The sequence below is a fragment of the Mesoplodon densirostris genome, chromosome 14 (assembly GCF_025265405.1).
Source record: "Mesoplodon densirostris isolate mMesDen1 chromosome 14, mMesDen1 primary haplotype, whole genome shotgun sequence".
In the NCBI taxonomy this organism is placed as follows: Eukaryota; Metazoa; Chordata; class Mammalia; order Artiodactyla; family Ziphiidae; genus Mesoplodon; species Mesoplodon densirostris.
Window position 1 is genome coordinate 13,275,933 of NC_082674.1, and position 12,940 is coordinate 13,288,872.

Consider the following 12,940-nt stretch of genomic DNA (forward strand, 5'->3'; position numbering starts at 1 on the left):
AAGTAAAAGAAAAATCCAACATGGGACTTATAATAACAATAAAAAGAAGGAAAAGGAAGATGAGAACCCATGTAGAAAAAAAGTTGAAGGAATATCTTCATCAGACTCAAAGGAATAGGCATACTCTTAAAGATAACCTAATTCAGGATACAGGAAAAAAGTTAAAGAACAGGTCAAACATTCTAAATAGTTATTAATTATTGAGTATTTACTATGTATCAGTATATTGTTATTCATTACTGAGGAGTTCTGTCAGAGCTGTTATAAATATATCACATGTATTAGCTCATTTAATCATCACAATGATCCCATGAGATATTATTATCCCCTTTTTAGATATAAAGACTTTCCCAAGATCATAAAGCTATTAAGAATCCAAAAAGGGCTTCCTTGGTGGCGCAGTGGTTAAGAATCTGCCTGCCGATGCAGGGGACACGGGTTCGAGCCATGGTCTGGGAAGATCCCACATGCCACGGAGCAACTAGGCCCGTGAGCCACAACGACTGAGCCTGCGCGTCTGGAGCCTGTGCTCCTCAACAAGAGAGGCCACGATAGTGAGAGGCCCGCGCACCACGATGAAGAGTGGCCCCCGCTTGCCACAACTGGAGAAAGCCCTCGCACAGAAACGAAGACCCAACACAGCCATAAATAAATAAATAAATAGAAATTCGTTTAAAAAGTACATTAATATTTAAAAAAAAAAGAATTCAGTGGCTTCCCTGGTGGCGCAGTGGTTGAGAGTCCGCCTGCTGATGCAGGGGACGCGAGTTCGTGCCCCGGTCTGGGAAGATCCCACATGCCGCGGAGCGGCTGGGCCCATGAGCCATGGCCGCGGGGCCTGCGCCTCCGGAGCCTGTGCTCCGCAACGGGAGAGGCCACAACAGTGAGAGGCCCGCGTACCGCAAAAAAAAAAAAAAAAAAGAATTCCAAAAGACATAGCTATTATGAGCAGGTGTAGAAATTTATTCATTTGTATACTCAAGTAATATTTTATGGGTACTTACAAAGGGCAGGTACTATTCTAGGCACTTGGGATATATTAGTGGGGGGAGGGGAAAGAAACCTGCATTCAAGGAGCTTGTATTCCAGCAAGATATAAATTATATAGTGTGTGAGAAGGTGATGAGTTCTGGGGGGGAAAATAAGAAATTAGAGCAGGATATTGAAGTTAGAAAGTACCTGGTGGGGGATCAAAATTAATGTATAGAGCTGAGTTTGAAATGGTTTTTAATGTGTCTGAGAACCTTGGCTGTAATACAATAGTTTAATCCAGTCATATTTATTTTGTGAATTGATATGTCAGTCTTCCTTCTGTCATTGTATGCTTTCCGATTTTTATCTTTTCTTGATGCTTCCTTCTTTCCTTACTTTTTGCTAAGTAGCCCACTTTATTGTTATTTCTCTGCCAAGTGTTTTGAAAAGTATTACTCTACTAATGGTTACCTTTAAATTATGTATATCATTTATTTCCTCTATGTATAGAAACTAAGCTCCACAAGGCCAGTCTTATACATGTCTTCTTACGTATTCTATTACTGAGCCTAATACAGTAGCAGGAGTATCAAAATATTTTTGTTTTATGAATAAACAAGTTAATAGTAGGTATTAACTACATGATCATAATTCTGTTCTGGGGTCAAACATAGACTCTGGAGGGGGAAACTAAAACTAGAAAGTGAATACAAAGAAAGGTGAAAAAAATGCTACAGAGGAGAGTGCCTCTATCGCAATCCTGACTAAGTGATCTTGAAAAACTTACCCATCCTCTTTGCACTTCTGGTTTTTTTTCACTTTAAAAACAGGGAGAGTGGATTTGAACAGTGGTTCGTTACCTTTTTGTGAGTCATAGATCCTCTTGAGAAACTAATAAACACTAGCAATGTTCTCCACAAAAGCTTTATATACATATATCATGAAAAATAAGTTGACATATTTTATAAGATTATGAAAAGCCCTTAATGTGAACATTGCTTTTTTAATGTGAATATTGTTCTACCAAACGTAAGGTAGATTGCTAGTGGGAAGCGGCCGCATAGCACAGGGAGATCAGCTCGGTGCTTTGTGACCGCCTGGAGGGGTGGGATAGGGAGGGTGGGAGGGAGACGCAAGAGGGAGGGGATATGGGAACATATGTATATGTATAACTGATTCATTTTGTTATAAAGCAGAAACTAACACACCATTGTTAAGCAATTATACTCCAATAAAGATGTGAAAAAAATATTGTTAATGCAATATGAAACACTAAAGAAATATTTTATAACATTTAAAGGTAGATATACACATTAGATACATAAACACAAAATTCTCTCCATATTTTATAATAAAGAAAGCCCAAAACTCTTAAGCTGGAAGGAAGCATTTATCCAAAGAAAGAAACAGAAGATTTATAGATGTGAAATGTTTTAAAGTATTAAAATCCAATACCTTCTTCTAAGTTCTCATAACATATTTATTGCAGATAGGGATGAAGTTGTTTAAGCTTAGCTTTTCTTGACAAACCAATTCTGATTGGTCGACTGCATGTCTTAAGAGGTAGTACTCTTGAAATTCCATATGAAAAGTTACCACCTAAAAGTATAAGATGATAAAAGTACATAAGGGAGTAAAAATCACTCATAGTTTCTATGCTTAAAAATTTTTACTGACTTCTAATCATGATACTAGCAACATTTACTGAGTCACTGAGCTAAGTGCTTTGAATGCATTACTTTACTTACTCCAATCTCCATTTTTTAAAAGTGGAAAACTCAGCACAAAAAATTTAAGTAACTTGCCAAACGTACAATAAAATAGCAGCTAAATAAAATCAGCGTTCCAGTCAGGAAATCTGACTTAACAACAACAACAAAAAACTATATAGGTTTTAAAGTTAACTTGATGTAGTCGTTGTAAAGACCATGTTGTTTTTCTATTAGAAGTTACTAGACCATACTGTTAATAATTACATTTGGCTTCTAATAGAGATTATTATCAATAATATAGCACAAATGTATTTCATCTGTTATGTATCAATGGAGGGCTCTAATTTTGAAGTTTTTATTTAACATCACACTAACATTTTCTAAAAAGTTCAAAACATTTCATGGAGGTATGTATGTTACTAAACCAGTTAACCAAACAAGTAGAATCAATTACTCTTGATAATGAGTACCTCTCATTAACAAAATACCTCTTACTTTGAGTACTTTTTAAAAAATAAACAGTAGGGTACATATGTAAAGCTAAAAATGTATCAAGCTTTAATGAATTAGTGTGACCTTAACATAACAGCACATTATGCTAAAAGCAGTGTAATCAACCTAACGTTAAATACGATAAAAGGTAAACAGCATGATTTCTACTAAGCTGAATCAAGTAGAATCTGTGTGTATCTATGTAAACAATAATGAAATAAAATACAAAACTTAGCTATATGTAAATAGGGAGAAAACACAAAAATAGCTATAAATCAGTTTATGATATTTTATTCAACATTAAAATTATAAAGTTAATTATAAAAATAAGAGGAAAAATGTATTGCTAGATTTTTATATTTTTTTAAATGAAGAAGGATGGTCTAAAATAAAATTGTTGGATCATGAGTGATACACTAGATTTGGTTATAAATTAGGTAATTTCAGCAAGTGTTGATGCTAAGTGTACTTCTTTATTATGAAATTATTGTTTCAGAAAAAAGCTATGATTAGTCTATTTGATTACTTTTTCAAAGTATAGCTTTCCTCTTTCACATTCTAATACAATAGATACTTCTGGTAATTTTGCAATGGATGGGAAATGGGAAATCACTGAACCAATTTGTATCAACAGCAGGTCTTTTGCAAAGCACATGACCTTAAACAGTAATTAAATTGCGGCTATAAGAATATGCTTCTTTGTCTCCTTGGATTTCCTACCTTTTTTAAAAAATAAATAATGATCCCTTTTATTATTGCTATATACTAGATTAACTTACTGCTTTGTATTGTGTAACAATTCTAAGCATCCAAGAATACCAGAAATTGCTCATTTTAGAAATCAATGTTAAAGAAAAAAGTCATGAAGGTTGTTAGTGGTCTTTTAGAAATAATGCCAAGTCAGTTGTTTTCTAAATCCTTGTAACTCAAAGTTCCAGCTCAACTCAAAGTCTAGCAGCATCTCCATTTGCTAGGAGCTTGATAGGAATGCAGAATCTTAGAGCCTACCACACAACAAAATCAGAATCATTTAATAAGACACCCAGGTGATTCATATGTCAGATGAAATAAAAACTCACTTGAGAGCTGTGAGTTTCAGTTTTATTTGGGGACTTACTGTGGGCCATAACCCAAGATACAGCCTCTCAGATAGCTCTGAAGAGGTAAGGGAGGAGGTCAGCATATACGTGATTTTGGAGAAGGGGTACCTGCAACCAGACACGCATCTTGGTAGAAGGTTACTGCTAGTCAGGAGGAACAGATATCTTAGTTAATTATTTTAGTGCTTTTCTAAGTATGGGAAGATGCAAGAAATTGGATTCATACAATTTTCCCCTGAAAATATCTATCTGAAGGCCTGTTCGGCCAGTTTTTCCAGAGCACAGAATGCCTCATTCCTGATCTCTGCCCTGAACTCCTTTCAGGGTGTGCTACAGGTCAGCAAGTGCGGTGGCTAATGACTCAATCCTTGTAGAGTCGGGTGACTAGTGACATTCTTTGTCTGTGACATATATCCACATTAAAATTAGAGAAGTATTGGTGCTAAATGATATATAAAGCACCTGGCACACTGGCTAGCTGGCATTTAACACGCTCAAAGTACTTGCCTTCTCCATACCACAAAGAGAGAAGAGAGAGACAAGGGGAGATAGGATACCCTGGAGATATTAGTAGTAGAAACTTTAATTGGAGGCATCATGATGACAAGTGGGTAGGTATCAATAACATTTCTGTACAATCAGAAGTTTTCCAATACCTTTAAAATCACCCTACATAAGCAGGCACCCACTCTCCCTAGGGAGTTAGTCCATTATTATCCCTGCTTCACAGTATCTCCCAACTTTTCCCTTACACTATGGATTTTAACAAGCCTCAGGAAGATCATTCCATTTTTATGCACTTTGAAAGTGGATTCAAAACAATGATCCTAACATAGTATTAAATAACTCTGGCTGACCTCACACGTTATTTTTCATATTTCATGACAAGGAGAAACTTTTCCTTGTGAAGCCACAATAGAGTATCATGGGTTCAGATATTTCCAACAAGTGTAACATTTCTTTCCCAATTTAGGCATATACTTTAATCTGCCTCAAATATCCTTTTTATTATCACAATTAACATCATGATGACAATATGGGTTTGTGCTCCCTAATCTTCCTTTATTCTATCAGAGAATATGTTCCTAAACCCAATTTCTTCCTTTCTTCCTGTCCTAGAAGAAATAACCCCTATCCTTTTCAGGCCAATTCCACCATCCCGCTTTAGTCTTAGAGAGTATTGTTCCTTTAATTATTTCCTTTATTTGTGGGAGAAGAAATTTCCCATGGGCTTTTGATCTTCCAAGGACTTGGATTAATTTTTAAGAGTATTTCATTGTAAGCTAAAAAAAGAGGAAATTATGCAATTCTGAAGTGACTAAATAAAAGTATCAGGGACAGCAATTCTACTGATCAGAAGCCAGGAGAAATGCTTTGAGAAATGATGCATGACTGAAGATATTTTGTTAAATATACTTCACCTACATGATTATTATTTCTAGATCTAGTCTTATTATGTAATACTAGCAATTTCTGACCAAATTAAAATGTAGTTATTCAGAAAATAATTCCCTAATTTTAATCCAACTCTTACCTCACCTCCATTGGTACTACAAGTTAGAACAGGTGTTAGACTTAGTGTGTCTTATTCTGATATTAAACACCTCTTAGGCAAAGGATAAGGTTAGCTGTTTTACTTTTCTTCAGTTTGATTTTCTATAGTAAGCACAAGTTTAAATGCCATAGTCTTAAATCATGTTAATATATGTAAATGATGCTAATTTCTTTCAAAATCACTACATAAAATGTACATATAAAGAGCCTCATAATCTTTCAAGAATAGAAAACAATGATAATAAATGTATAATTGGGAGTAACATCAACATAAATCCAACTTAGATAAATGCCTTTTTCATTTTTGCTAATTAATGTTACATCATTAGATGTGTATATTAGATATATATATGTATATATATATAAAACACCTATTTTTTCATATAGTTATTGCAATGCATCACTGCAAATATTTAAACAGTTTTAGAGTGCATTTTCTAATTACATTCTAAATGATATTTTAATCTTTAGCCAATTTTTAACTATAGGAATTTGCATCAGTAAATTATTAATGTTTACAAAAGTATTAAATTTTTGTATTTATTTGTTAACACCCTAAGTATTTTTTCCTTATGCTAAAAGTACAAAAATGCAATAATCATCTTAGAAAGTATTATAGAAAATAACTAAAAATCTTACCTCCCTTCAGTAAATAATTAAATTTTTCTTCATTAAATTCATCAGAGAAAAAAGCTGGTCTTTCAGGTGAAGTTCTTTCACAATCTAAAAATAAAGATCAATGTGTTATAGCAAAAAGTAACTTTTATATAAAATGTTAATACCATTAAAAAATTACTTTTTCAGGAATATTTCCTCCCATTGGCTCCTAATATTTAGATAAGTAAAACAGGACATTTCAAAGCTCCTTTCAAAAATTTCATCACTTGTTCCCATCAACTTCAGTATATTATTTAATGTTTGAACAACCTCTATAGAAAAATAATAATGCATAAATAAACATTGTCTTATACCTTATCTTCTTTTTTTGCCAAAATTATATATTTGGCCTACAGAAAAAAAAAGCAGCATTTTCTTTTAACTCAGAAAGTATATTTTAAAACTAATTTCATACCTTTCTTAGAAGTAGAATAGAGTAATTCTTCCTCTGATGTTCTTAGACAGCAATGTTCATTAGGAACTTCCTGTTCTCCATTTTTGGGTACTTTTTTCCATTTAAATAAACTTTGGTGTTTTTTATGCGTATTAGGACCTGCTATCGTATCGCAGAGCAAAGAAGATGAACATATTTTGTTTTCTGTACCCATTTTCAAGCCTTTTTTAATCTCCGTTTTTACCTCCTCAACATCATTATTTTCTACAAAGTCATTTTCTTGCCCATTGTTGGTTTCCACAGTGCTTAGAATTTCATTTTCCATACTAATTTCATGAAACATATGAAGTTCTTCAAGTACTAAATCAAATTTACTCTTCATCTCAAAATCCTTTACTATTGTCAGAGCCTTTCTTGATAAACACTTGGCAGATAAGTCCTGAAAACATTCATTGTTCCCAACACTCAAATGAGTTTCAAATTGAAGATTAAAACATTCTGAAGAGTCATTCTTTGGATGAAAATGCTTTGAATTAGCTAACTCACTTTCTTGAAAAATATTCTCAGATTCATTTCTGTCAGCTACATTATTTCGATTAACATATTTAGTTTCTTCCACACCTACTTTCTTACTCATTAATGAAACTGGTTGCACAAAAAATATGCCTTCCGTTGAATAAAAACTCTTTTTCTCTTCCTTTCCTATCTTAATATCTTCATGAACTTGGCAACTGTTTGTTAAACTTTGTGCTGTGACTTTTACTTCCTCCTTCAAAATTAAGTCATATTTTTTTCCTTCAATTTCACTTATCAAGTCCCCAAAATTTAGCACCGGAGTTATAGTCGTCAGATTGGTTTGTTCATTGTGTTTTTTGTCGTGGCTTGCCTGTATAGCCTGTTGCCTAATATTGAAGAAATCTTCAAACATGCATTTAAAATTAAATCTGTTGATCTTATTATGCTTTTGTTTTCCTTCAGAATATAAATATTTGTTCTGCATATTTATTTCATAAGTTTTTTTATTAATATATTTCTGGATCTGTATAAATTGAGGACAAGACTTAACATGTGTTTTAACAGTTTTAGGACTACAGTGCACCCAGTTTCCCACACTCATGAGTCGTTCAGGACAACTCTTATTCTTGTAACTAATTTCTTTTGTCAAAAAAATTTCATCAATGTCATCAAAGTCCATTAAAAGGGGAATTTTTTCATTTGTTTCAAAAATTGGAAAGTGTATGTTTTGAATCATCATACTGGAGGAACTGATAAGTTTTTTCACTGTAACGTTTTTTGGATAATTCAAATATATTACCCATTTGCATCTTTCTTCTAATTTAGAATCATTTTCAAATATTGTTAAAGAGTCAAAGTTATTGAGCAAAGATGTTATGTTGGTTTTCAATATAATATTTAGAAGGTCTAAAACACTGGTTTGTAAATATATGCTTAAAATATCATTATTTCTATTGACATTCATATTCTTAGTTATTAGATTTTGAACATCAATTTGATTTTTACACTTCAAAATTCCATACCAGGGTAAGATATTATCTTTTTGATTTCCTGAAATACTTTTAAGGCAATAAAAAATTCCTGTAATGAAATTTTCAAAAATACTGCTTAAATGAAAGTCTTTTTGTGTAGTATAACATCTCAACTGTAGCATATTATCATTTTCTCCTTTACCTTTGAACCAAAAAATTTTTATTAAAGCTTTTTGACTACCCAGTGTTTCTATCATGAGAGGCTTTGACTTTTCATGTGTTTTCATGACTTCTGTATTGTGATAATTTTCTTTGCTTAAAAGATCTGCTTCTAATAATTGTTGCAAATTCAATATTTCTCCAGTTATTTTCATATTTTCACATTTAGTTTTGTAACTATCCATAATCCAAAAATTTTTCCTATTTTTTCTCAAAATATGTCTAATGTTACAGTCCCAGCTTTTCGATTTTTCCAATCTGGTAGATATGTAGCTGTCCAGGCATGTTTTTGCCTCTCCCCAATTTGCATTTTCTAGTTTTATAGTGAAATTCTTTGCAGAGTCTATTGCATCAGACTTGATACTACAGTGATTATAGTAGTGTAAACTGATCAAGTCTTTTTTTCTCGCACAAACACTTTGGTTGCTGAGTGACTGGTGGTTACTTCCGTAACATTCAGAAAAAATATTTTCTGCATCCACAATTTTTTTATCATCCTGTAACTTTTGCTTCTTAACATCAGGTCTATTTTGGGACCAGTGAATGTTTGTGAAATCCCTCATATATGCCTCATTTTTGTCATTTTTCTTCATTATTTCCTTTAAATAGACAGAAGACATTTTGCTATTTAAATCAGTTGGAAACTCAGGGATACTTATCGTGCTATCTCTAAAATAGCTGGGTTTGGCAATTTCCATGCTGGGCTGGGTTTGAGATTTTGATATTTTTAGTGTAGATGCTGAAATGCTATTTTCTTTTTTATTTGATGGCATAACGCTGTCAGCTTTACGTCTGTTCTTAATATCAGGAAACGTTGATTTGGTTTCCTTGTAAAAGGTAACATCTAAAAATGAATTTTCTGTCTGTTTTGTGCAATTATTGTCTTCCTGGCTATTGTCTCTCCCCTGGGGTAAATATTGTTTTCCATTCTCGTTTTTAATTGCCTGTCCATCATGTATAGAGGCGTTGGGCAGCTGAACAGCCTCTGTTCCAAATCTATCACTGCAATGCACACCGATGGACTCTCTGTCATACAGCCCTGGTTCACAAGACGTTCTAAAAGCCTTCAAACCAGAATCAAAACTTTGTGAGGGGAGAGACCGCAAACAACTCTTCATCTCAAATTTGCTATTTTGGCATACCAGATTACACATCTGCTTCTCACCGACCGATTTCTCCACACGCGAGTCTGTGGAGTTACCAAAAATCTCCTTAGCTGAAACCAGGAGAGCCTTGAAGGGCCTGGCCGGCGACTCCCAGGCTTTTTCCACCTCAGACAGGCGAGGCACCAAAGGCAGCCTCCACCCCGCCTCAGAAACACCACCGGGCTCCTCAAGACGGGGCCGCTTACTACGGGGTGGTGGGGAATCAGGGTCGTCAGGAGGCGGTAAAGGGGAAGCAGGCTCCCCGAGCTCCACAACCTGTGGCGCGCGCTGCGTGAACGACATGACAGCGAACTGACGGAATCTGTCAGAAGCTCCGGCCAGACTCGGGTCTCTCAGCAGGCGCAAAGTGGCTCCGCCCCACCGCGCCCCCCCAAGCCCCAACCCCCGAGCCCTCCTCGGTCACGCCCCTGACACGCCCCTTGAGGCCTGGCCTCGGCCCTAGCCTCAGGGCTAGCCCACCTCGACCACGCCCCGCCCCCGCCCCCGTCGCCCAGGTTTAGGCCACGCCCCCATCCACCGCACTCCCGCGAGTCCCAGGTAGTCTCTCCCTCAAAGCACCGAGCGCCTGCTTTGAGGGAGAGACCACCTGGGACTCGCGGGAGCGCCTGGGACTGTTACTTTGTCTATTTTTAGCGCCCTTTGCTATTGCTAGGGTTGTAGCTGATTGAAACTTTTTCTTCCCTCTGGTAGAATTAATGAGAAGAGTCAGAATCTCTTCTTTTTAATTTGTGAACGGAAACAGCTTTATTTTTTTAATTCTAAAACTCTGTGTTTTCCTCAGAAGCGACTTCTCCACAGTTTCTCCCGAGCGTCTTGTCCAGTAAAACCATGTAGTTCTGTAAACACCAAACCAAATCTCTCTGTGTGAGGAAAAACTTTCCAAAATGCTCTTAATGACCCCAGTGGCATTGAAAATCAGGTTTCCACTTCACTCATGAAGTGTGGTTTGGGAAGGGACGGCACTGGTACTTAACGATCTGAATATTTGAGGAAAAAACGTGTGTAGAAACTATTATCCAGATAAACTATTAATCTTCATTTTAAGACTGTAGAAAAAAAAAGTTTTCGTACGCGCTGTGTTTTCTTTCCCAATATTGTGAATGCCACTACTTAAAGGTAAAAATTATATGTTTCAGCTATTCTGTTTATTGTAAGCATGAATAATCATACAGTTCTGAGTCACACATAATAAATTTTGTAAATGTTGTTTTTCTTTTTCCTCTGCTTTGAGAACAATTTATATATTATCTTCAGTCAATTCTGATTTTTGTGAATGTTGTACTTATAAAGAAGAAAATGATTTTCAAAATATTTATTAAGAAACTTGCAATTACTGCTCAGTAATCAAAAACATCAGTCCCCTTGATGATTGTTTCAAAGTTGATAAGTTGTATGTTCCCTAGTTAAAAAAAAAATTATAAGGACTGCAATAATGTGCAACAGGAATCCTAATTTCATAACCCATAGGCGTATAAATGGCAAAATATGACTGGCATAATACTTTAGGTAATAAACTGTTCATCAGCCTCCTGTCTTGTAAATACTTAGATATGCTGTGATTCCAGTTCTAGGCATTACTTTGGCTGTGAATTCTTCCAGAGAAATGTTTACTTAAATTTGCTGAAAGCCTCACAATATAAGCACTTCATCAATGCTGTAAATAAGAATGTGGCAGTGGCTCAGATTATACCTCAGGGAGTTCTCAAAGTGCTGCTTCTATATATCTTTAGTTCCATTGTTTTTTTATCCCAGATTTTCCTCAGTTCTACATTCCATTCAAATGTACTCTGTTCTATGCTTTAATCAGCCTCTAGACTGACTTGCAAAGCCAAGGTGGATGTAACTGGTACATTAACATAACATTAGAAATAAGCTTTCTATCTGTATAGGAAATGCCATAGCTTTGTGATTCTAGATTGATCTGTAACTTGGTGTTTGTTTCTCATCTTGCTAGTTTTCCCCAGAACACACTATTTTTTAAATCTCTATCACACCATTAGTTGTTTAAGGACTAGGATTCAAATAAACCCAGAAGTTTTCAGTTTAATTCAACAATTGTTTGAGAACTATGTCTAAGATGCTCTTAAGTGTACAGAAATGTATGGGTTTTTTTTTTTTTTTTCTGAAGAAACACAGCAAGGAAGACAGGAAAAGAAGTCTTTTCTTGCACTTACTTATTTCAACATTACATTAATGACCACTGTCATTTTAATCAATGCCTATTGAAACTACTACGTGTGCTTTTCCTTTATTTTTAAAATGCTACCTTGCAAATAGTTATGAGAAATGCAAAAAATTGTATCTTCAACTCATCTTAATCAAAATATAAATGAGACGTTCAAATCTTCCCTACTCTTCAAGGCCCATTTCAAATGTCACACTTTTCTATAGCGCTTTACCTGTCCTTCCTTAGAAAACTCCTACCTCCTTAAAAAACAGTAAACGGAGCTTTAAGGCCAGCACCTGTCATTCCTTTCAGCTTCGTGTCCTATTACAGTTCAGCTCTGAAGGAATGAAAGAATGAGATAAACCTCATACTTAAAATATGACAAAAGCTCCTGTTAGAGTTAAGTCAGAAATTCACTCAGTACCACAGGATGCCTGAAGTCCAATATCCTTAGTACGGTATGGCAGATCGTCACAACTAGATCCTACCTTAACTTTTTTGGCTTCATCTTTTTTTACAATTTGCCCTGTGCTGCCTACACGAGGCTGTTCGTTATTTTCTTGTCTTTTCATGCATGTTCTCAATGCCCTTCTCTTTCTCCACCTGACAAATTCCTATTCGGCCTAAAAGGGTTCTACCCAAAAGCTACCTCCACTGTGAAAGCTCTACCTCATCCCTGCCCTATCCAAACCGCAGGCAAAATTATTTGTATCCTCATCTGTGTTCCTGTAGAACTTAATTTTCAACTATACTATAACACTTACAACATTGTATTGAGCTCTTTACATCCCCTCTACCAGACTCTGTGTTAATCAGGGCAAAGATCTATTCATTTTTACATTCCCAGTGCCTCAGTTAACGTCAGTTAATGAGAAAAAATGTAATTATATTACTGTTACTATACCTTTACCAATCCAAATGGATTTTGTGGTGTCTTAAGTGTGTTTTAAGCTTCTTGTTTTGGTTTTGATTTTATATGTTAAAATGGAGACTTGGGGCTTCCCTGGTGGCGCAGTGGTT

General features: G+C 35.2%; 1 protein-coding gene across 1 annotated transcript; it reads right to left on the reverse strand.

Moving 5' to 3' along the window:
* Positions 1 to 2,452: 2,452 nt before the first annotated feature.
* RAD51AP2 (RAD51 associated protein 2) lies at positions 2,453 to 10,035 on the reverse strand. Its single transcript, XM_060116837.1, has 3 exons — positions 6,903 to 10,035; positions 6,470 to 6,553; positions 2,453 to 2,571 (listed from the first exon to the last, which is right to left on the reverse strand). The coding sequence occupies exons 1-3, from the start codon at positions 10,033 to 10,035 to the stop codon at positions 2,453 to 2,455; spliced, it is 3,336 nt and encodes a 1,111-aa protein (XP_059972820.1).
* Between the last annotated feature and the right edge of the window lie 2,905 nt (positions 10,036 to 12,940).